The sequence below is a fragment of the Chaetodon auriga genome, chromosome 3 (assembly GCF_051107435.1).
Source record: "Chaetodon auriga isolate fChaAug3 chromosome 3, fChaAug3.hap1, whole genome shotgun sequence".
Lineage (NCBI taxonomy): Eukaryota > Metazoa > Chordata > Actinopteri > Chaetodontiformes > Chaetodontidae > Chaetodon > Chaetodon auriga.
This window is the reverse complement of record NC_135076.1, coordinates 17,743,190-17,769,050: the sequence shown is the minus strand read 5'-3', so window position 1 is coordinate 17,769,050 and position 25,861 is coordinate 17,743,190. Positions and strand designations below refer to the sequence as shown.

At 43.9% G+C, this 25,861-nt stretch overlaps 1 protein-coding gene across 2 annotated transcripts; it reads right to left on the bottom strand.

The window, feature by feature from the left end:
- Window positions 1–3,692: 3,692 nt before the first annotated feature.
- On the bottom strand, window positions 3,693–24,418 carry ccdc50a (coiled-coil domain containing 50a). Of its 2 annotated transcripts, XM_076725918.1 has the most exons (12): window positions 24,083–24,356; window positions 20,524–20,586; window positions 17,795–17,924; window positions 15,730–15,820; window positions 14,905–15,007; window positions 10,764–11,675; window positions 9,961–10,112; window positions 9,231–9,275; window positions 8,702–8,863; window positions 8,471–8,553; window positions 8,248–8,357; window positions 3,693–7,361 (listed from the first exon to the last, which is right to left on the bottom strand). In XM_076725918.1, exons 1-12 carry the CDS (start codon window positions 24,135–24,137, stop codon window positions 7,342–7,344), a joined length of 1,926 nt encoding a protein of 641 aa, XP_076582033.1. In that variant the 5' UTR covers window positions 24,138–24,356; the 3' UTR covers window positions 3,693–7,341. The 2 variants fall into 2 exon arrangements, with proteins under 2 accessions (XP_076582033.1, XP_076582034.1); XM_076725919.1 differs by lacking the exon at window positions 10,764–11,675 and having other exon boundaries at window positions 3,698–7,361; window positions 24,083–24,418.
- Between the last annotated feature and the right edge of the window lie 1,443 nt (window positions 24,419–25,861).

Genomic DNA, 25,861 nt, shown 5'->3' with positions numbered 1-25,861 from the left:
CCTGATGGTGAGAGCTGGCTTCTGGGTGGACTGGGACAGCCAGTACGCCTTTCTTATGCAAGGACGGTGAACTAGTCTGACTAGTCAGAAACAGGTGTAACATATAACATTAATGTCTGCAGTCCACTGGGTGTTTCAAGCTCTGCTACTGTACATACATCATGTGCTTATCTTGTGCACGGAAAGCACCAGAAATCCTGATTAATTCTGACAGAGAGAGACTTTTTCCATTAAACTCAGTGCAACATGTAAAAATCCAAAATGCAGGAGCAGCAGGAGCAAATAGGTCAGTCTGCAGACAGTAGTCACAGCAGTCCTGCTCAGCAGCAGTGATGCACTCAGTGCTGCCTCAAGTGGATGGAAGATGTATAAAAGCGATTACCATTTTAGCGTTGCTGCAATACAGCTGGACTGCTTCAGGTCCTCTGAGGTCAGGGACGTGACATTTTGAACGACAACAGCACCTTTTTACAGCATGTTCGCTTGCTGTCGCAGGCAGGTGTGCTCTCCTGAACAGGAGGGTTACAGGCTGCAGTCTTGCACCAGCACAATTACAAATGTCATTTTTCAAGTCGTGTCAGACCTGTGAAGTACTCAAAGCTGCTCAGCAAGGACTCAGAATGTGCTTCAAGTGTAAGGTTGTTGACGTCGATGCGTCCCAGCTTCACAGCAGACTTTTTCATTTGTCATTTTAGGGCAAGAACAGGAGTTACTGATTAACTAAATTAAAAATGAGCCAGCATGTATGATATCAGGACCCTCAAACTGAAGCAGCTAAATGGAATTCAGCCATTGTCACATATTTAGACCTGTGCTGTGAAAGAGACCTATTACAAGCACACCTGTGCCAACTGTTGACAACTGAGAGCAGGGAAACTATCCCTCAGACATGTCAAATGACATTTGTACACTTTTACCATCACTGAAATCAAAAGATTAACATAAAAGGCTAAACTTGATTAAAAACTAAACAATGAAAAGTCAATGTAACATTCATATTGTAGAGCTTCATCTTTTAACTGCAGCTGTAACAGTGGATCAATATCCTAAAATAAATTCAGTAGTACTCAGTCCCTTTGTGCAAGCTTAAACAAAGCACCTGAGGATTGCCTTGGCAAGCACACAAGGGTGAGTCCCAACACAGATGGGCCTAGGTGGTGCTACAAACCAGTCCGATGTCATTCCTGCATCAGGCACAGCAAGAGAGCGCCTCAGGGCAAACGGCCTGCTTAATTTTTACACCTCATGATGAGAATGTCTGTCTTTGTCCACATGCCAGCATTCAGGAGCCGTCAGCCTGTGCAGCTCCATTTCAACCTTTAAAGTATGACAGACACTCCTCAGAAACTGTGAGAGTGTCATTCTACACTTGATTTGATTCATGTAGAAAGTCTTGGGCCAGGATAAATTTTAAAAAAAAGTGAGTAGATAACGTGCACATTATGCAAACACATAGAAATATGAATATCTAAACATGATCCTTCCATGAGTTTGACACTATAAAGCTATATAAGTGATCTGAAATGAATAAATATGTTCAGTGCAGGCTCATGAGCTCTGCTCTGCAAATGTAAAGTGGACACATTTGAGTTCAGCTTTCATAGTAAAATCAATTGTGACTGATTTTGGAAAAGACAGTTTGTGGCTGCAGGTGTGGCCCCTCTGCTGATGCAACCTGTCAGTGCAGGATTAATACCTGACACAGAAAGAGAGGACTGACACTGACCTCGATGCGATGCAGCCTATTAGACGGCATATTCCTAATTTTCCTGTTTCTGTCTGCAATGATCCCCTCACATTCAAGAAAGACCGAGGCTGCTTCCCTCCCTTTGGTGGGACCGAAGCAGCAGAGTCGTACTTGCTGACACTCTGGAGGTTCTCGTTATGATCATGCCCTCAGATATAACGAGTGTACTGCTGTTAGCATTAATGAATCAATACTCATTGTAAATATTAGTAACATTACGACAATTTTACATCTAGTGTTTTATAGGCACAACATGAAGAGAATGATCAGATTCTTTTCATTATTAATTCTAATTAATCAAAAATCAATTCATTACCAGACAGCCAAATAAATAGATTAATACTAAGGGTGTGATTAAAAGAATCGTACATCCGTCACAGGCTCACTTCGACCAATCAGATCAATGAACCTTGTGATAGGGTGACCATGTTTTCAAACTCTGAACATACTGATTGTTTGTGTTTTCACACTGGGTTACATTTAACATTTTTTTTATTTTGGGTTAGGTAACAATGAGAAGGACAGAACATGAAAAACAAGTATATGATAATTATTACTTATTACAATTGTGGTGGAAATTGTGATTTAACTGATGCTACAGCAGCATCAAACCTCTTTGAGGGCAGCCATTATTTTTGCTTGTTTGTTTGTTTGTTTGTTTGCCATTGATTTGAATCAGTTCACAGATCATTTCCATCAGATCTGGGATTGTGGCTCATTTAGTGCTGCTAAACCTCGTCCGCATGCGAAATGAAATGACATTGGTGGGATGTCTAAGCTTGAATCTGATCCAGGTCTTACCCGGTCCTGATCATTGAGCAGATAAACCAAACCCCGCCCATTAAAAAGAAGAATAAAAGATCGAGAAGTCTTTGTTTTGAACGGGTCTTGGAAAGCCAGCCATAAGATCCGGATCCCTCCAAGGAGACGTGATTCCCATCACTGGTTCTCTGACCACCTCTACCAGTTTTTCCTGAAGACGCGCCGCAGGTTTCATCGTGCAGGCCGAGAGAGAGAGAGAGAGAGAGAGAGAGAGAGAGAGAGAGAGAGAGAGAGAGAGAGAGAGAGCTTAAATATGTCTGGAGCTTTCTGCTTTAGAGCAAAGAGTGTGGAGGAAGCACATATTTTTTATTTTCTCTTTCAGGAGGATTTACGTTTTGATTTGATCTGGATAGACAGGACATCAGAGTGTAATTACTACTCTCTCTCTCTCTCTCTCTCTCTCTCTCTCTCTCTCTCTCTCTCTTTAATAAGTGGGTGTGTCTTCGTGTCTCAACACGGCGTGCTTCAGTTGATAGACAGCTGCACTCACCTTTTTTACCTGCCAGGTGAGCCTCGACATTCAGTCCTCAGAGCTAATTTCTCTCACTCGGTGAATACAGCAGCGTCTTCATCACTCGCAGGCCGCCGACTGATTGGATGCCACCGGCCAGGACAGGTGAGTTCATTCACCTGTAAGTACATACGGTTCTGTTTTGTCTGCGCGGTTATGCGACAGTCTCAGCGGCAGTTATGATGCCATGTCACCGTGTTCTTTTCAGTTTTCAGCGCAAACACCTGTTGGCCTGCCGACAGCCATCAGTCTGACTTGACAAGACAACACATCAAAGTTTGAGCCTGAGCATGAATAAATATTTGCTTGCAGCAAGGAGGATTGCTGTGTGTATTTTGTGGTGTATGAGTAAAGGAAGAGCACGATCAAACATGTACTACACACCTCCACCCGCACACACAAGCAGGCCTATATACTGTTTCTATACAAAACAATAACTCTGTGTCTCTTCGCAGGATTGTTTCACAGCCTTTCTGTTACCCGCTCAGCTGGAAACTTTGCCTGGGAATTTGTGTGCTCATAAATTTCAGTCATTGTTTCTGGTCGTGTGTGTAATGTGCATCCAAAGTCCAGCAGAGGGACCGCAGTGGGGTTCTGGATGGATTTTTCCTCGGGAGACTCCTGTTGCTGTAGTTTTCAGCCAGAGGTGCAAAGCTGAACTGTGCTTCTGAAAGATTTCGTATGTTTGTAAAAAAAAAAAACATGAACAGCCTGAAACGCTGCAGAGCTCAGCTGTCTGGAAAGCAAAGCCAAAATCTGCATCATCACTGCAGAATTGGTCAGTATCTGTTAAAGCAGGGCTGGAAGTTGCAGGCCACCAGCGAAATGTTGGAAGGCTTGGTGTCTAATCTTTTTAATGTGTTAGACACTGAAGCAGGGTTTCATCTGAGGAGCATTTCAGCTGAAAATTCAACAGACAGTAAAGACTTAAAATCTCAAATCTCAGCAGCAGCAGCAGCCACTTTTCTGGTTATGGGGGTGTATCTTCCAGTGGTTTGGTTGTGACATATCCCACTGAGGGCATGGCAGTGGTGTTACCACATGCAGACGAAGCATCAGTATGTCAGGTATGTTGATGAACCAGCTCCACTCAGCCGTTCTCATTTGATGGGTGTAACTCTGTACTTTCCTTGAGAGTGGCATGATTTATTAAATATGCTTGACAATAAAAGACAACCCGCCACTGACAGGAAGCACTTCACACAAGGAAATGACTGCACAGCGACTCCATGACAGACATAAAAGAATGAGCACGGGATCAAAGTATTTGTCTGTTTTTTTTTTGTTTTTTTTTTTTGAATATATAAGACAACTGTTGCAAATTGGCGAATGCTTTCAGTGAACATATAATATGGTGTGTCTGTGCCACCAAAAATAAACATGACGCAGCAGTTACTGTACTGTATATGGACAGTTTTAGTCTTCTGGCTTAAATTAGTGTCATTAATATTTGTATGTGCAGAGTTAACCTGTGCAAATGTCGTCCAACAGTTATTAAACTTTCAGAACAAATGTGAGACTAGGTGTCAGCCAACACCGCCACAGTTTAAAATGTAAATGTCTTTTGTGCCTTTTGCTATGCAGATTTTCCTCTGGGCCAAAAGGTTTCAGCAGGTTAGAGGGTGGAGGCTGAAGATAACACGAATTCATCTTTTCTTGGTTGCTGTGGGCAGTGTTAGCCGTTCTTGTGCAGATTAAAACCTGTACTACAGGTAGAGAGTGTGTCATCTTTGTGGTTAGATGACATTCTAGCAATGAACGGGTGCTAAAGAAAGGTTTTAAAGCCGCCTTGAGGTATTTTTTCAAAGGTTTTTTGAGGCCTGAGCTGCTTTATTACAGTAGATGCGCACCTCGTGTTCAGTGACTTGATGAATGAGTCGTATTGATGAACAGTGGAAATGCTGATACAGTTTATTACATTTCGAGATGCTATAGGTAAAAGCAACTTGTTAATTCTTTGTACTTAAAAAAGTTCTGTTACAGCAAGTGCCAACACATATGTGCTGAATCATGATTTGATTGCATACAAGCCCTGGATTAAAGAAAATAAAAAAACATAACACTCGATGTTTGAAGTCGACAGCACTCGGTTCCAAAGTCTGACGCACAACATCCACAAATACACAAAGACATCCTCATCAGATCCTTTTTGTACACTTTTCTCCTCAACTGTCAACATGTCCACAAGGTGGTGCTCTCACCAAATAAATTACGAGTCCCACCCCCGGTGGGTGTGGCAGCTCTGCTACAACCACAGCAACTACTTAGCTTTTCCCCATTTTCAAGTCCCTGAAAAAAAAAATTGCAAACATATGGCACGAATGTCATTCTGTCAACAGCGAGTCTCACATACGAGAGTTCAATAAGACCCGTCTGTCTGTCCTCACACTCCTAACACCTGGGTAAAGAAAACTGCTGTTCTCTGAACAGGGAGGGAAGCATCCTGTGCAGCGATTTAGAATTTCAGCAACATTTATCACAACATGAGAACCCAGGAAGCAGCACTGCATGTTCACTCCAGTGAATCACTGAGGCCATCACAAACATTTCAATCAACTCAAAAGCCTGACGGTGCTTCCTATTTTCCTCATCATCCGTATTCAGTATGAACAGAACATCATGGATCCTGGAGCAGTAAAAACACTAAAATAGTTTCCTTTGAGCAGTGATACATATTTTATGTCCTGTGACTGATTTCCCTCCATCCAGATCTATTGTGGGAATGTTTGCTTATTCTGCAGGCAGGAAGTGAAATCTGCCTCTGAGACAAAGAAGAGGACTGGAAGTGACTGCAGGAAAGCTTGGGGGGGGGGGATGGAAATTAAGGGAACAGTGTGAGGAAAGAGCAACAAAATCTTGTATAAAAATATAATATAAGGCTCCCTTTCTGAACAAAGATAACTGCTGGGACATGAGATACAGGGACTGAAGAGAAAATCCTGTATTTTCCACGATGGGTAACATGATTTGGTAGCACAAGTGGAAAAAAAAAAAACAAAAAACAAACTTGGATATTTACATTTAAATAAAACAAAGAACAAATATTCAACGTCTGCGCTGTAAGCACAAGCATGAACACAGACAAGCAATGTACATGCATTTCCTTTTGGTACTGGATCTTTTATGGGGCAGTTCTGGTTTGAAAATGACAAGCCGATATGAAAGAGTGGTGAAAAAGTGATAACATTGTATAGTAGTACATGAGCTAACATCTATTTTGTTCATTCACAAAGAGATTATTGGCTTTTTGTGGCTTTAGCCCTTTCTGACGATAAAGAGGGAGACATAATTTGATATAGAGCTGAAATGCATGTACACAGTTGTACACTTTCAGTAAGCATGCACATAGAAACAGTGAGTCTTACACAGAATAGCATCCATCCACTTTAAGGGTGATGGGGTTAAAAAAAAGTGCTCCTCACAAGCAGAAAAAGACACAGTCTACAGCCGATTAAAAGTCCATGGATCATCACGAAGCTTCGCCTCCTCTGCACTGGAACACGGTGGTAAACACGTCAGAGCCAAAACTACCAGCATCTTGATAAAGGCTTATTTTTTTTTTTTTAGTTTGAATACAGCAACAGAAAGGTGTGCCTCCGGAGTCACGCGCTGCGTCGGGCCCGGAGTTGGGCCTGCGCAGCCTCGTTGCACAGCATGACGAGAACAGAACCGCAGCATGGGCGTACAAAGCAGCTGCCATGTTGGTAATATCTAAGACACTGTAGCAGCCATGTTGGAGCAGACAGGCACATCCCATGAAGAGTTATGAGGAAATTTGAGATTGCATGGTCGTGTCCAGCGGAGGCCTTGAGCCCTTGTGACGGCACGGTCCACGGATGGGACGAACATCAGCACATGATGACCACAGCAGGTGAGGAGGCGCTTCCTCCACTTCAACAGCTAAGAATCAGGGGAGTTTATGTTGCAAGGCTGATATTTTGGCTTGTCTTGATGTCGAGTCAGTTAAAAGAAATAATAATTTTAAATCACAATTTACAAATTTAAAAAAAAAAAAAAAAAAAAAGGAAAAGATGAGTGTGGTTCCAGCACTCACAGACCCACTTCCTTTCACTCTGGGCCCAACTTAGGAGGGTGTTTTTAAAAAAGAAATCCCATTGCCAACTCAATCGATTGTCCCAAGGCTTTTGGTCAACAGAGTGCGAATGGTTGAAAACAAAAGATAAATTAAAAAAGAAAAAAAAAAAAAAAAAGCGGACGAAGGAGGACTGACAGCATGTCTGCACACGGTGGAGATCCTGAGTCATCGCTTGTAATAGGCACCTGGAGAAGACGGAAGAGACACAGATCCATCAGCAGCTTCATACTTCACACTGCAATTTAACTTGTACTCGGGGTGTTTGTGCACTGCTCCTTTCTGACATCAGCTTTTCTTCTTCGAGATCAGGAACATATTTCTGTTGATTATGAGAACTAATCTTTTATGTATGTGAAACATGCGCTGTTTAAGCTTCAGGAAAACACATCACGTCTCAGAGTGTGGCTCCCGGGGGGCTTTGGGGTCAAGACTAAGACCATAAACACAGAAAGTCCTGTGTGTTTTCTTAAGAACAGAAAATGTAAAAGTATACATTAGCTGAATATGGACTGATCCCAGAGGTGTTTGTTTAAGCAGCGTTGGGGTTATTTACAGCAGAGTGGAAACAATTCAACTGTTTTGATAGTAGATTCGTAGTAGAAGTGTTTCAGTCACTTTCCAAAGAAAAAAGCGAAACATGTTCATTCTCAAATGTGAGGACTTGCTCGCTTTCTTCGTCATCTATGATCGTTAAAGAAATAGGTTTGAGTTTTGGGCCGATGGTCAGAATCCCTCTGAAATCTGGATGACTGTGATGTTCCCCTGCGAGGCAGCTGGATTCACAAGATCACGCCAGGTGAGAATCCATGTTGCCAGGCTTCAAGTTCTGTGCTTGTGGTTGGACCACAATAATTTGGGCTAATCAGCATCCTATGAGGAACTAATGGCAGCTACGGGTGAGGTTTAGGTGTAGTCCAAAATAATAAACGCCTGATAAACTAAAGAAATAGCGATGATGTTAATATGCAGTTTATTGTAGAAAAACAAAAACACCAGTGCGGTCCTTAAACACAGGCTTCATACTCATTTGGATTAAGTAAACACAACCACTCTGTCACATGGATTTCATACCTTTGTAAGCAGCCTCAGGTCTGGTGGGAGCACGGGGGGGGACAGGGTGGTCCGAGTAGCCGTAGCCAGAGTTCACATTCTCATAGTCGTGTGCACGAGGCTGAGGAGGCCTGACGCAGGCAGAGAGAGAAAAACAGAAAAATTGATGGAATTCCTGAGGTTTCCACGTCTTGACTGACGGTTAATATCTGGCCCAAAGAAGCGGTCTTGCAGAGTCTTGTACCTGGCAGGCCTGCTGTGGTTCTTCTGCCTCTGGTATTCTTGCTCGTCTCGTGTTCTGGGCCGGACGACTTCCTCCGAATTTAACTGGAAACCAACAAAAATTATGGTTCCTAAAATTATGGTTGCTCTACCGCAGTGGAAATACACTTTCATATAAAATAAAGTCACAAGCTGCAAAAATATTTCACCTCAAAGCACATATTTTAAAACTAGCATGGTTACGGAAAATTACCCTGTAGTCTTTCTCCTGCCGCCTCCTTTCCATCGCCATCCTCTCCATGGCCAACCTCTCCCTCTCTCGCTCCTTCTCTTTCTCCCGTTCTCTCTCATTGTCCCGCTCTCGAATCTTCTTGTACTCCTTTTTCTCTTGTTCCATCATCAGCCGGGCGATTTCCTGCCACAGCGACACATCAGACACATTCACATCAATGTATCCAAAAACCTCCATATCCTATGTGATTTGATCTGTGGGTGACATGTCTATCATGTTTCATGTCAGCACATATTGAGATTCTGAAAGCACCCTGTTCACAGCCATATGTGCATCTAAAAGTGCATTCAATAACAATAACGTCACTTGCACAGTAGTAGATTACATCTTCTTACATAATCTTGGGCCAGAAAGTGTGGTTTGGACACGGCTTCATACACTCAGGGTTATATGGCAATAAAGCCGATTCAATTGGCTGAGCTCAGGAAATGAAAGGATATAAAAAGAGGACAGACAGCAGAAGAAGTTTCCAGACTTCATGCCCACTCACCTCATCCTGCGCCACTTGGGCTGCACGCACATGCATCTTGCTTGCCTGAAACCAGAAAACAAAAAGTCACATTTTCCCCGGAGCGGAACACATTGTTCCACATTATACAACATAGGAAACGACTGCGATTGAGGCCTTTCGTAAGTTTTTTTTTTTTGACACTTCAAGCCATTTACAGCAGAGACTTCAGAGTATGCTGCTTGAACACACTGTGCTGATAAAATAAAGCCTCTCATGTGGTTACTCCCAAAAACCTTTATTCTATAGAAAGCTGAGTAACCCCAAACACACGAGTCCAGTGATGTGTGTAGTTTTATGCTGAACCCATTATTTTGAGATCAATTTTACAAGCTCTATATCTGACTTTATTTATCTGATATGACACATTCAAGCTGCATCCAGAAGCTGGGTGTTGGCACTCAGCTCTCGCTCTTTGTAGCCTTCAGTATTACCACGTTTAAGTGCTTGAGGTTGGTCTTGAGCTGTCAGAATTTATGGCCAGGTATTAATGTCAGCACTTTACACATGCCTGGTTGGACATCTCTTAGATCTCTTAATGGAGGAGGACTTGTTAAGTGTGTAAAACTGACATACCATAAAATGTCTTCAACATAATTATCCTGTTTCTACTTGTTTGGTTGCTTGGTTTTAATCACGCCCATAAAACTGTTAAAGCTGTTAAAATGTACAAGTAAATAAAACTGAATGTTTCTCTGGTGTCCTTTCTCACTTTGATCTCCTCATCTTGCAGCTTTCTGGCCACTTCCATGTCCTTCAGCTCCTGATCTCGGAGATCAAGCTTCGTCAAGCCACTGGTGGCCTCACTCAGTCCGTACTCAGTTTCTGCTACGACTGCTCCGCTCCCTCGGTGCACAATACGACCTGCGGATGTCGGCATGTGATGGTAACAATAGATTAGGATTGTTTTTAATCTAGTGTTCAGTCTTACATGGGAAGATTATGAAAAAGAAATCAGCGATTTTTGGCATTTTTCTTGATAAATGACAAAATTACAGATTAAAACAATCAAATCATTTTCTGATTGATCAAGTAATCGTAGTCTTAAGGCACCTAAAAAGGGCTGCAGTGCATCTCCACTGGTGTTAATCACTGTTTTGTGTAACAGCTTTGGGATAAGAAAACAACCATCTGCCCTGAAGCCCTTTGTGAATGCCAAAAATCTGACTTATCAAAAATCCATGGAGCTATTCTACTACAAAATCACAGCACACGTTTCAGTTTGAGCACAGTGTTATCATTTGCTCAATGCAACAACCCAGCAGAACATGCAAGAATGAGTGATTCCCACAGCACAGCAGTGACAAGTTCAACCATGTCAAACCTGCAAAATCACATCGTCACCGGAAACTCTCAGATCACTGTCGTCCTCGTAAGAGAGGTTAGTTCATTAGTGATTGCAATGTTAGATCAACCCACCACCTGAGACTTCCACAGCAAAAAAGAAAAAGAGAAAGCTTCAGCACACCACACAAACAGCCCCGCAGAGCCCAGAGGGGGGGCTCAGGGTGGTACCTGTCTCTTCGTTGGGGTGGGTATGACAGCGTTTCCTGCCGGGACCCTCCCCATGTTGGGTGTCCCTGAACTCTCCGGTGCACCCTCTCTCTTCGACGCTCCTGAGCTCGTCAAACACCTCTTCGGGGCCGGAGTGGACGCGCTGCCGGCCCCTCGCCCTCCTGTCCCTCTCACCACCATCCCCTTCCTCCTCCCAGGAAGCCCTGCCCTCCCTCAGCCACTCCCTGCTGTACCCTGGCTCCTCTTCAAGTCCCCTCTCCCTGCTCCTGGTTCTGGCTCGTTGTCTGTCTTTGTCTTTGTGTCGCTGCATGTCTCTCTCTCTGTATCTGTCCCAGCTCTGTCCCCTGTCTCTGGATCGTTCCCTGTCTCTTCCTCCTGTTCTTCCCCTCCTGAGGTCCTGCTCCCTGTCTCTCCTCTGGTCTTTGCCCACATGCCTCTCCCATTCCAGGTCTCTGCCCCTGTCTCGGTCACGATGTCTGTCCCTTTCTCTGTCTCTGGGCTTGTCTCTCTCTATGAGGTTCTGCGGTGGAGGTGGCCTGGCTGGTCTCTCCTTCCTCCTCACTACTCTCTCTGTGTCTTCACCCCCTGGGCCCCTGGCTCTCCATGTGTCTGTGGACTCATAATCTGGGTACCTGTCCCCATGCTTGCCTCTGGAGGGCAGCAGGTGCTCTGGGTACGGGTCTGCATGTCTGCTTCGCCCTCCTTCGGCCACTAGGTAGTGCTCATGGTATCTGGAGTGGCTGTGGGGTGCTGCTGGGTCCTGTCTTGGGTACCTGCTCTTTTTGGGCTCTGTTGAGCTATAGTCTGGGGAGTAATCACGATGTGAGCTCACTGGAGCATGCGCATTGTATCTGCCTGGGGAAGCTGATTTGTGCCGGGTGTGTTTGTCCAAGTCAAGGGGTCTTCTTGCAGCTGAACAGCGCAGAGATGAAGGAGTGAGGGTGGTAGGAGCCCAGTGTGGAGAGAATGATGAAGATGATGGGTGATGAGAACATGAAAAATAATAGACAGGAGTTATATAAGCTAAGGTGGTTAGTAAGCACTGAGCACCTGTGAGGAGAGTGTTGAGTCAAAAGACAAAGTACATGCAGCAGATGTATAGAATGGAGGTATTAGCTGTACCCAAAATGTCCAGAGATGTGGTTAGTACCATGGGAAAATGAACATAAAGCTGGAACAGTAGCAACAAGTGTCTGGAGTCTTCATAAACATGGCAGCATTATAGCAGAATAGTCCTTAAAAAAGGAAAAGCTCCGAACACTTCAGACTACTGATTGAGACATAAACAAATAATATGTGCTGTAACACCCTTAAACACGGTGTTGTTTGACAGACATACATCGTGTCAGCAAAACAAATGCCGTATCATAACCACAGCACGACTGACTCAAAGGGAAAAAACTGAACCTTAGACTGAGAACGACATGTTCTTCCTTAAGAGAGCGTCCTGCTGGGAGTTGGCCTGAGACTGACAAAAGTTTGAATGAAAACAAATGAGTTGAAAAGCATGTTGAGGAAGCACACAGCGGAGGCCAGAGATCTGTGCCCTGAGAGTCAGCTCAGTGGAATTCACTTATCTAACCGGCTGCGTGGTTGACTTCTAAAAAAAAAAAAAAAAAGAGGCAGGTAGAAGGCTGGTACCTGCTCAGAGTGACTGGGCTTAGCTTACATTTTTGCCCCATCTCACTTTTAAATACGCTTTCTCTCTTCCTCACATTTTTTTCCCACAGTCATGCATCCGTCAGGCAGAGACAGGCTCTGGCCTCATCGCTGGTTTGTGTGCACCTGTAATCCACTGGATTAAGACAAACACAACCAGCAGCAGCAGCTCATTTCCTGTGAGGAGCGGCCAATGACATCACCTGATAAAATATCCAAGAAGGATATACACATACAATCACAAGACGGTGTCATTTTTTCCAGACTCTCACAACTTAACACGTGTGTGGACAAATACAATCTGCAACCTGCATGAATGTGCTGTGACGTCAGTCCCTCACAGAGCAAACAAAGGTGTTGAGTCTTTGTTCAGAACATTCACTCTGCCACAGTTGTGTACATATGTACACACACACACACACACACACACACACACTCTCTCTCCACAGGGACATTATCAGTGACTAGATAACTAACTTGCAAGGTAATACTGCTATCACCGTGAGGCTGGGAGTGGCAGAAATATAGCAGCATAGGTTGTCAAACGTATTGCTCAAAGATCTGCATGGATTGTTACTCAAGGTCAGCGGTCTGGAACGACTGGTGATAACAAAATAATATTTAATCAATTAATTAACATCACATCTCTTGTGATTGGTCCAGCACGATACAGAGGCAGACAAGGCGACTATTATTGCTTAATAATTTCACTGTCTCACAAAATGAATGTTATGCTTCTAAATCTATTTGTGAACATACTAATAACTAGATACTGACCAATGAGTCCATATCTCAACTAAAAACTCCTCTTCTGGGACTCAATACAACAGTTGGCCCATGAAAATTAACCAAGTGATGCCTCTTGCATCTAATAGACCAGCTTTGTGATTCTCTGTGACTATCCGTAAAACAGGTGAACTGTGAGTTCTGAACTTTTTGGGTTGGCAAGCTGATCGACCATCACGCTCAGGACAGACTGGACCTTTTCCACTGGTCAGTAATGTTACAAGCACACATTTTCTGAATTCATTAATATTCTGCGGGCTGGATGTGATCCACGAGCCGCCACTTGGATTGACTTGCCTTTTGGTCCGGATGCGGACCAAGGTCCAGACTTTAAGAAGCCCCGTTCTAGTATCAAGAGAGCAGATATCAAGGATGTACTCTAGTGTCAGTCCAAGCACCTGTCATGTGTGACACCTTTAGAAAGAGGTAATACACCGGGACAGCTGGTGATCTAGGCCAGGTAGACGGACAGCTGGAGACACTTGCTCAGACGTGTTTATGTCAACAAACCAGACAGTGCAGCCTCTAAACCCTCCTCTACAGCAGCTACTCACCCACGTTTCACTCACGTACATCCAGAGAGCCTAAAGAAGTGGAACAACGTATTTTACTCCATCTAGGGATGACGTGAGTGCAGCTGCATATGCTAAATATCCACCTCTGGAGAAGACAAAATCTGACATGGCCAAGGGTTCAGGCAGGAAAACCGGGAGTCCATCTAGATTAGACTCAGTAGGCGGAAAAGGCTGCGGAGAGAAGAGTCAGGAGGGGCTCACCTATGGCTCAAGAACTAGAACTGCTCTCAGACCTCGCCACACTGCTGTCAGATAGCTAATACATTTCAGCATCAGCGACATTTCTCAAGCCGACAATCTGATGGCCCTTTATTACAAAAGATCTGCATTTAAACCTACATTTCTCAAAGTGGAGATGACTCAGGAAGCCGGATCAGGCCTGATCTTGAGGTGAACGGCCTACACACGTAACTCGACAAGGGGCAAGACTTCACAAAAAAGTCGAAGAGGATGATTCAAATGAGCCTCTGTTTCTGCTTCAGTAGAAAATGAGCAGACCTCCTGTGGGATGAATCATGCAGTGGGGTGGTGTGCATGAAAAGACTTGAAACAGATTCCAGTACATCACACAGAGATGCTCCCCAGTATTTTATAGAAGCATAACAAATACAGATTTGTGGACGGAGGTGTTTTAGGTGGGTATGTGGCATCGGTTCGTAAATCTTTATGCATTTTTTTAGCCAATAACTCGAGATTTATTTAATATCTGAGGTAGAATCTGATATCAAAGCACATTTCAGCTGCGTCTTAAAACTGGAGCACTGTTAAACCCATTTACGGCCGTGTTTGTGCTTGAATGGGAGCGAAATTACAATTACGCCCCTGTATGAACATGTAAGCCTCCCTTCAAGGTTAATTATGAGCTTATGAGTGCATTCCAAAATCTCTGCCTCGTGTCAGCAGCATCAAAAGCACACCCTCACACATCCAGCTGGAAAGAAAACCCAAGTCCACGGAAGAAGGAGCACATCTTCTCATGTCCTCACACACACACACACACACACACACACACACACACACACACACAAGCTCACACAAGCAACAAACACATAAGAGGAAAGAGGTACACACACACGCCCAAACAGCCGCACATTAACATGAATCAGCGGAGCTCTCCCCACCTCCGTGATCCTCAAAGTACTCCTCCTCAAAGTTTGCTTCCAGCTGCTTCTGTCTCCTCCTTTCCTCTTTCATCTCCTTCTCCTGCAGCTTACGAGCTATGGCCTGCAAACAAACAAGCACGCAAACAGTAAACACGCCGCCCCGCATGAATATGAAAAAGTCTGCGTTTGGGCCGCTCTGTAACAAACATGTCACTGTCTGTTGAGATGCAGTGTTTCTTCTGCCAGTCAGTGCGCTTTCAAACGGATCAGAGTACAGTAGTGACAAACATCATTCCCTGATGTTTCAAACGAGTAAGCAGGTGCTGTGGAGCCCCAACATAAACATTCATTGAACTATGGAGCAATGAGACCCATCACTCCCTTCAGTCAAAAGAGAAAAATAATCAGTGTTATCTGAGACACTTCTGAAAGATTTACTGACAATTCACCCTTTAGGGCAATACATGCAACACCGGCTTATGATGGATGGACCTAAACTGAACCATGGCCCTCACTGTGGGGAGAAACAGATACTAATGTCTGAAATTATTACCAACAATATCAAGGAGAAACATTTGCAAAAACTTCCTGATATTGTGGCCTGAGAACGTCCTTAAATTCTGCTCTTAATGTGGAGCGTAAACATTGTGATTGAGAAAGATTCACGATGGCTGTCATTCCATCATTACAATGGGGACAAGGTGATAATTCAAGTGGAATGACCCACCCTGCACAGTGCATCGATACTAGAAGCCAAGCCATCGATGGGTGGACGTAACCAGCATTGTGCATGAATGGGCAGACGTGTGTGTGTGTGTGTGTGTGTGTGTGTGTGTTTCTCACCGCATCCTTCTCCTCCTGCTGTCGCTGTTGTTCTGCCTGTCGGACCAGTTGATCCTGTATTTCCTGGGCGATCTCATTATCTTGGCGCTCACTGAGATGCCCATAGATGTGTTCGTGTGGATAAGGGGAGAGGATTCGGAGAACATTAAAACATTAATGGCAGATATAGAACTGTTTTATACATATAGAACTCCAGGACGTCTTTCTTTTTGAGCACTTTCTGCTGATTCTTCTGTCGACTTTCTTCTGACCCTCAATACTTTTTCCTCATTCTCCAGGATACATTTCACCCCAAAGTCCCATGAGGTTAAAATTCCCTCTAGCCTTTATCCACACTAGATTAAAACAGCAGATTGAGACTTTCATAGCAGACAGACTTTCACAAAAATACTACCCAGCTTCCCAATTACTATGATGAAAATCTACATTCACAGTGTATTATCTATGAATAAATGACCCAGCAGCTGCACAACAGTTGAAATAATCATGTTACACCTGGGAAACATGATCAGCGGTGAAGTTGTCATCTAACATGTTGTGAGAGGAGTGTGTGCACTTCAGGCCGGAGCAGGAACGTCTTTGCCTGGTGTGATGTTGATCTCAACAGCTCGCTTTGGCTGACTCTTAGCGACATGATTTTGACAACAACACCATCTGCCTGGAGGGCTGGTATGCACAGACCTTTTCTCTGTTTGTGTGTGTCGACTTACATGAGTGTATAATGCTTTACTTAAAAAAGGCGCAGTAACAGCTTAACTACACTGAGCTGCACCTGTATTCGGCCTGCGTAGCCGACAGCTCCGGCGGACTTAAGCTGGTAAAGATAAACAGACATCGTAAGAAACAAGTGATGCAATGTCTGCGGTTGGCGTTGGCCAGTGCGGGGTGGATGGCAGTGTGGGCTCCCAGCACGACAAGCAGCATTGGCCTGCCTGCATAGATGGTGGAGCATCTGGTCTCTCCCTGGGGGTGCAATCCCACTACTGGAGCTTTTAACGTCTGTGTGGGTTTGAAAACGTGATCTCACTAAGCCGTGAGTCAGCAACTTTATTTCAATAATTGCAAAGCAGAGATGAGGAGGGGGGGTTCTGTTGCAGCTCCTCGTCAGAACCGAAGCGGAGGCAACAGAACACTGAGCTATGTTTAGGAGCCGTCACTGTGGGGAAGCTGCATAGCTGTGGATGTGCAGCTGGAGCTGACCCAAACCCCTCAGAATTATAATGATACATCAGGGCTATGGAGACACCGCACAGAGACCACAAGAACTGTGACGGGTCTGTTTGTGTTTTCTCCTACATATTTACGATGCTGGTTGTTGTGAAGATGACATCTATCAAACTGGAGACAGGCTTCATCATCTTCTCTTTTTGAGTCAAGCTAGACAGATTTATATTTTGTGATCCAGCAAAGCCTCTGCTTGTGCTAATCTTCTCCCCACAGGAACAGTTGGTCTTTATCACGAGCTACATGTAGGAATGTAAGTCAGTGAGATCTTCTGCGTACTGTATGTAGTCACCTTGTCCTCTTCACTAATCAGAAAGAAAAGAGGTTTTAGTGACTAGCTGGCAAAGCCAAACCTTGTCATCACTGCTGTCCATGACAAACTCAATGAAAGAGAATTTTAAGCTTATTTATGGTAATGAATCCAAGACATGACCTATTTACGACATTAAAGGGTTAAACCTACACAGAAGGATGAATTCATTTGGAGTCATCTGTGTCGGGAGTGCTGGATCACCTCGCCGGTGAATCTGTCTCAGGTACAGGGTTTGGGAGTAATTAGACTAATCTAAAACAGATGCAGATCAACACGTACACAGGCTATTGCTGCGACGTACTCTGAGGACTTCCTGAGGCGTTTGAGGGGCCAACAGGCAATTAAGTTCAGAAAACAGATGAAATAAAAGCAGCACATGTTCAGAATTCTGCACAAATTAAAGTGACTTAAAATATAACATTACAACCACGTAACTGTTTTCCTGTGTATGATTTCATCGTCTATTTCTGTCAGTGGAATAATGTGTGTGTGTGTGTGTGTGTGTGTGTGCGTGTGTGATACACCTACAGCTCAGTGTGCTGTTTCTTGCTTTGGACCTTGGCCCTCAGATCCTCCTCCTCCTGCAGTTTCTTGGCCACCTGCAGGTCCTTCTGCACCAGACGGCTCTTATTGACGTTGGACGCCAAGTGGCTCTCAACTGTAGACACAAACATATAAGCACTGCTTTTAAAGCTGCATACAAACACATCACAGCGCGCCAGTTGGCTGGACAGCACTTGTGATGAAGAACTGGATGAATGATGAGCAGCAGAGCACTGGGAATTTATTTACACATCCACACTTTCTTGATGTTTTTCCTCTCTGAGGAGCTGTAGTTTGGTTTAGATGGTCTGCAGAGAACAAGATTAACGCTGGGGACGCAGACGCTTCAGTCTCTGGTAATAAACAGAGAGCGCTCTTAGTCACTGAGAAATGAATGTTCGCAGCTGAGGTGCCATTCCAAGGTTGTGTGATGGCACGCTGTGGGCCATAGCAGATGATAAATCCTGCTTGCTGACGTACTCCTGCCACTTGGTAAGCATGGAGAGCATCACTCACTCCCTCAGCTCTGTTTCACCTGGCTATCGATCTGTTGCCAGCTTTCGTGTGAAAAGGACCAAATTACGTTTGGCAATTTACCCGCGACAAGCTCCATAAAATTTCTGCTTTCTGATTGGTGGGATTGAAATAGGAGACACTGAGTCACAGCCGTGGCAACTTGATAAAAAGTCAAGGGGTCGACATTGATTTTTTTGGGATGACGCTGATCAAAGATGTTTGAAGGCAAAACTGATGTCACAGCCCAAAATACGGCCGTCATTTATCCACTGCTATTTTTCATTGATTCGTCTTTCAAGGCAGAAAAAAAACAAGCAAAAACAAAACCACGAGTGGACATTCATTCATTCACAAAACTCAACTCACGTCAATTCAGGAAAAGGGGAGTTAGGGTGACAAAGCTGGACCTCAGACACATCAGCGCGGAGCTGTGTGCTGAAACAGAGGAACACGATCCAGGAACAAAGACGCCAAGTGCTGACACGGCCAAAAAGAAATGTTTTCCATGCAACATTTGGATGCTTCAGTGTTCTGCACGCTCAACATTTTGAATGAAAATAAAAGCCAGCTGTAACTTCCCATTAAAACTGAAGGCGAATGTGCTAAAAGGCCCCTTTTGCGATGGCCATCTGTTGTTGTGACCGAGAGAGAGAAAAAAAAAAAAACTGTCAGGATACGTCAGCCGGCGTTCTCCTCAGTGACCTCCAGGGTCAAGGGTCAAACAAACATTTTGCCTGCTCAAACCAGATCTGTTAAGCGTGGCAACAAAGGGGGACGAGCTGTGGTTATGGATCACTGAGGCTTTTAAAGGTTTACTGACAACACAAGGACAGGCCAGCCAAAAACAAATGAGCGACAGCTAAGACACAGCCTAATGTGTACTGACAGCATGGCTGGGTGACATCTGGCCTTCGCTCTCACAGAGCTCGTTGCATACTTTACCCTTTTATGGTGATATAGTGACATATTTAAGGAAACGGGAAAACAAACCGTTGTCCGAAGAAGTCAAAGTGGTTGTGTTTCTAAATTTGTACGTTTACCCATCCCTTCAAAACAAAAGCTCACCAGACAAATCTGAACAGCAACCAGCTGATTTCCTGCATTCCACTAGAAGCCGTCTTCTCTTTCGGTTCCTGTCATGTGTTTCTGAATGACAGCAGGTGAAGGATAAGAGGAGCTGTGGTGGCCATAAGCCATTAGTCATTTTTGCCCGATGAAAGGAAAGCCTTGTTATGTCTGGATCTGTGTTTGTCAGTGCTTCTTGGCAGAACATGTCCTTTCAACCCAACTCAGCAGGAGATGGCTTAACCTCCAGTGACGGGCCAGAAGTTCCTGAGAGTGCTTCTATTGGAAACACTCCCGCAAAAGAGAAAACTGGGAGATTTCAATCTTTCATCTAAAAAGATGCCGGCTAATTACCTGCATGTGCTCACATGAAAGCACCAGCTAATCTAATGAGGTGAGCAGGGACAATACAGCTAACGAAAAACACACTACACGCACAAAACGATCCTTTGTGATCCATGTGCACAAACAGACAATCGTAGCTCACAGTGTGTTCCATATAAAAGCTCTTGTTAAGCTTCAGATCCAGATTCAGATCCGGGCCTCTCTGCGCTACAGCTGCAGCGCACACAAATTAATGTGATCCGGTCCAATCACATGCGCCAGTCCACTGTCACCCGCCACAGCCCTGCCCTGATACAGTATCACTGTGGCATCCTGCACCATTCACACTGTTAACTGTGTGGCTGAAGCGAGGTTTTATGTGGGCTTAATCAGGCTGCAGCCACTGACGCTGCAGTTTACCCTGCTGGACTTGACAAATTTTCCAGAAGGGAAAAGAGGAGCGTGGCGGACTGCTACGCTCTGAAAACATCTTTCATAGTTTGTTCTTTTGCAAAGCAAGCATTAAGTGACCTACTACAGGAATGCAGCAGGGCAGCTTGACAAAGCGAAGTAACGGGTCGGATGCAGAAAACATTACGACGACGAGTGACGGAAGTGTTTAAGCAGACCTACAGTATCTGTGTGGACAGGAGCCGTCAAAGGCAGCTGAGCCTTCCTCTGGACCACATCACTTACATTAAAAGCAGAAAAGCAGAAGGCGTCCTCTGTGATAGGCAGAGATGACTTATCTCTAAGGGTGAAATCAAGGGGGAACAAATGAAGAATGTGGCAAATTTGTCATTTCTTACTTTCTTGTTCCTGGAGGTTGTAGGCCAGGCAGTGGTCCTCCAGCACAGCAAAGTCTCGGCACACTGGAAAAAAAAAAAAAAAAAAAGAGCGAAATTAAAAACAGGTACTGATACAGCCTTCTATGAAAAACCCAACTTAGCTTCAACCGCTACATGCATACTTGAGGAAATTGAGATGTTCGATCTGAATCTGCCAGTCACTGTTTCATATGTTTAACATCCGGCCCATCTGCCTGCACTCACGCTTAAAAAGAAAAATGATTTCAACAGTGACCCACAATGGAGGGCAGCAGGCCAAGTTTAATGGGTTAGCTAGAACACACACGTAGAGGATCCAAAGCATGTCAACGCAATTTAGGAGGAGATCTAATTTGTGACTTAAGTTCATGGTCAGTGGTTGTTTACAGCACACGATGCACTGACAGCTATGTTTAAAAGAACAGTCTTCTGGGTGATCTATGGAATTGCCTTGTGAGCCACATGACTACTGGATGATACTGAAGCAAAAATCAAAAGATCTGTTTCACACTTAAAGACCAAGTCATTAACATGATGTGAGACTTTTAAAATCTGCACATCTATGTTAGTCACAGATGAGAAACTGGGCTAAACAAGTGTTTCTCAGTCTGATAAAGAGTTTGGCCATCTGGCATGTGGTTTGGTTATTTTCTGACTGCAAAGACATGAAGTGAAACTGAGAATGAGGAACCATCACGCGTCCTCGCTCTGTAAAAGCCTAAATAGAGAAGCTCTAAATAAAGAATGATTTCTGAAGGAGCTTTTCAGCTTTTTCTTAAGTAATTTAAAGGTTTAAGACGGGAGAAGCAGGTTTATTACTGTCAAACTGCTGCTTTAAATCCCTGAACTGGCTGAGAAAATGCGACAAGTAAAGCACATCTGTGTCCATCAGAAAGGCAGAGACAGATGACTGTATTCACATTCATTTCAATCTGGTGATATATCCTAAATGCTGGTGTTTTTATTCAGACATGAAGAATGAGTTATCTCAAAGTTCTCAGCTAAAATATTACAGACAGTGTGAGACGATTATGATGAAAATTTTTAGCCTGCAAGACTTTCCTGGAAAAATCTACACTCTACTGTTGGTTTTCCATCGCCTGTGTACGTCTTCACAACAAATCTAAATGACAGCGGAATTTCCATTTGTGGTTTCAATATTACAGATACTGTCAAAATGTGTGAACATTCATCCTGGAAGCAATTCAGCAAACTGATGTGGGAGGGGAGCTGTTCTCATTAAAACCCGATATCATCACCACACATGCATCTGATCTGAGTAAAATGAGTCAAATAGCTTTTCTTCTTCTGAATATTTGGGATCCACCGCTCTTCAAACGCTGACAGTTTCCTGTGCAGGAAACAGTAGAAGCTGAGGAGACATTTAAGAGCGTTCTCACAGCCTCGGCCAATTATGGGTGTGGACCGCATAGCATTGGATGTACTGTATGTACCTTATAGCGCCTGCTTCTACGGTTCAGTCAACATGGATTGAACTGTTTTAGCGTGTATCGTGAAGTAGTAAACCGCAGTCGGAAACTTTTCCTCAGCTGCAAAACTTCTGTAAACATCGCTGCATCAAATATAGAAGAATAAAATAAAGCCATGATTTCATCCTGGCGTGCACCACTCTGCTCAGTGGCCAAGTTCAGCCACGACCAAAATAAGCAATGACCTAACTCTTTAACCTACTCTCGTTTTCGGACGAGGATCAGTCATATCGTCCACATTCAGTGATATCAATCCTTCCTTTGACTCTAATCTTGTATTTAAAGCTCCCCGCCTCACAGCTTTCATTACAGAGCCCACCCACACTCGATAACCTCACATTGCCAGGCTCCCAGCCCTTCACCCGCTGTCACAAAGATTACTTCACCCAACATTAATAATTAATAAGCAGCAACAGTCTACAGCTATGTGTTATTAGGGATAGCTCTGAGAAAACAAATCTGGAACTTGAACATTACAGTGAGGAGAGGTCCCGATTGTCTGGGTGTATCAGATGGGATGTGACTGGGTGAACGGTTGGGTTTAAAGTTTAACAGATGTTGTGAAGAGGAGGGCAAGACCTCCACAACATCCCACCCATCGTCTCAGAGCAGTGTGGGATTTGATTAACAAAGACCATTTTTCAACCATATGTTAAATCCTCTTAGCCAAGAAACATGAGATTAATTCGGTCTTGAAAAGCTGTTTACTCTGGGCGTTTTACCATCTAACGATTCGTTTTTTTTGACAGTTCCTTAAAAAGCTTGTAACAGCTTAGATTCTGCAAAAAGCAGAATCTAACTGGGTCTAGTTTTCAGAACAACACCAAGCAACAAGTGACAGAAGGATTACAGCCGCAAGCTACGATTTAATCCACCATTTGATCGCTTTGAGCTCGGCGCCACAATGCACAAAGACCACAAGAGTCAAGTGTTTGTGCTTCATGTGCAGTGCAGAACACAAGCTCGGTTCATCTGTTAGAGCACAGCGCAACCAGACAGCTCAATATTTACTACTGTCCTAACACACGCGGGACGAAATTGAAACTTTTCCAGCAGCTCTCTCAGTCTTTCCCTCTGCAGACGAGCCAAGCAGTGGGAATGAATGAGCGCTCCTTCTCTCTCTGACCAGAATAACAAGCATCCTGCTGAGCAGCTGCTTCACACGAACAGGATGGCTCCTTCCCACCAACACAGCATCCCATCCGGAACGTGCTTCAGTGTAAAAGCCCCGCTCTGCTCCAGCTTTCCACCTTCACATGAGTAACGGTATTAGACAAAGTTTTTGGGTTTAAAAGTTATGTGGGAGGGGGTTGGTGTTACCTTTCTTTTCCCCCCCCCCCTTTCTTTCTGGTCACAAAGTCTTTTAGGATAATGTTACAAAGCAGTGACAGACTTTACAGCCAAAAGCAAAAAGTAACCGGATATGTCAGATATGAAATTCAAACAGAAGAGGCGAGAGGACACTCAGCCCACTGTCCATGCCTTCATCACAAAAACAAATGCATCAAGTCCTCAGAGCTCTGCCTGAACTACAGACCTTAAAACAGGTGAATGCGATCTCCGTGTGATCAGCAATGAAGCGACAAGTTCCCTGACTCTTAGACTTTATTTGCCCACACCAGTGTCGCGCCAGATTTAGTACATCCATTACAGTGAATACCCCTTTACACACCAAGCATTTCACCATAATCCACACACAGTGAGAAACATGAGGGAGACACCTCTTCTCTCCCCGCTAAAATAATGTTTCTCCATCTAACCTTGAATGGAAACATATCTGGACCGGGACAAAAAATGTGGCACGACAACTGCACCCAGGCTAAGAAGTCTAATCAGCGCTGGCTACCTGTCTCCAGCCTTAAGTCTACAGTGCTAGCATCAATAGCAAACTGTGCTAACAAACGTAACAACCACAGTGTATGAGACTAATAACAAACACCTGTGTTCACTCAGTTAACGTTAGCCTCGCTAGTGTCACCTAGCTGGATTCGTGTGATGCTAAACTGCTAGCTTGCTTCAAATTTAGCCGGCAAATATGTTGTGGACGTTACCCTCTTTCACTCCAGGTAGTTTATTCTTGTCGATGCTAACGTTACATTCAGCCATGTTGTCACCGATAATAAGTCAAAAAAAACCGTTGACGTTGAATTTACACTTCCGCGTTTCTTCCGAAGGTTAACTTAACCGCAGGCTGATTGATCGCCTTTACTCATAAACCCGATTGATGGTTCAGGTGCTGGACGGCCCTTTTGATTAGTTTCGGTCGCCACCCTCCCTCGATAATGTTACGTCGCTTCTGTAATTGCTTGGCAGCTGAAGCTAGCGTGTCACGGTTTCTGCGAGCAAAGCGTCCCTCCCTCAGTCAGCCTTCCCACTAACAGCCCGACAAGTCACATCACGTTTACCGACAATATCCGCTTAGAAGTTTCAAAATAAGAGTCGCGGAATAGTTCTGTTGCTCATTTGGTAGCGAATACTAAATGTTACTAAGTAATTAACAAAGAAAAAATATCATCTTAATTGTATTATTTATTAAGGTTAACGGTGTGGGTATTATGAAATAAAATGTTGCTAAATTCTCATTGGTACACAGATTTATAATACATGACACCACCAAACAACCAAACAAGTTATTACTAGTTATACAGAAAAAAAGCTATCATTTGTCATAAGAAACTTATGGAAATATGCGTTTTCAGTGCCTTTAAAAGTGATTAATTCACTATTTCCAGTTAAGCACTTCAGTGTCTTACAACCCTACAAATTGTTAAATTACATGTTGAAAATACAGCCGAGCAAGTTTCTGACAAAAGCTGCAATACCTGGTGTAATAAGTGAATTATTGAATGTTATCAATTTACATTTATCTGAGTGCTGATGACACAAAAATGGACATAATGCTGTAGTTTGTTTAAACAGTAGTGGATAAAAGAACTCAGGATTTGTGTGTGTGTGTGTGTGTGTGTGTGTGTGTGTGTGTGTGTATTTAGTATTCACAGCATCCAAAATAACCTAAATGTACAATGGTATCTCACAACTCTTAGAATAGCTGCAGTGACATTCATTGCCATAAAATCCAAGGATGCTCAAAACATAAGACATTCAGTAGCCATGCGATCAACTTTCGATCTAATTTTGAAGTGTGAATTATCCACTTCCGGTATAATTCTAGCCAAATGAGACTGACTTGACGCAGCTCCTTTTGCAAGGTTTAGTGACTGTAGACATCTGCAGCTGCAAGAAGTCTTCAGCACGAAGCGAAAGGGAACACACCTCCCTGGGTCCAGTCTATGTGAACACTGATGCCTCCAGACACTGCACGTGGACGATATGCAGGGCTAAAATCTCAAAAAAGACAAAGTGGACTGACTACACACTTGTTTGTTTCAATGAAGGTGACACACATTTGTAAGTGGCCATGTGATACAAGCTTTACTCGGGCTCCTCTTGCTCTCTCTCTCTCTCTCTCTTTCTCATTTACACAAACAAATACATACACGTGTCATGTGATCTGACAGTTGCTAGTATTCACAGTATGTTAATGTATTGCTCCCTCTAGTGTTCAGAATTTTAACTTGCAAGTGTCTGCCACACCTGCGGCCTGTTTCCGCGTAATTTTACTTAATGCATCCATCAGTTACAATGACCTGGTATTAGTGGTCCATTTACCGGCCAGTCAATAACAACACTGATAGACATCTATGGCCCGTGTCCACACTTATTACTGAATGAGTCTTATTGCTTATTCTCCGGTGACATATTATGTCAACATGGCCCTGACCTCGTGCATTAGTGATGCAGTGGACTGGTTGGCAGCAGAACAGGATTGA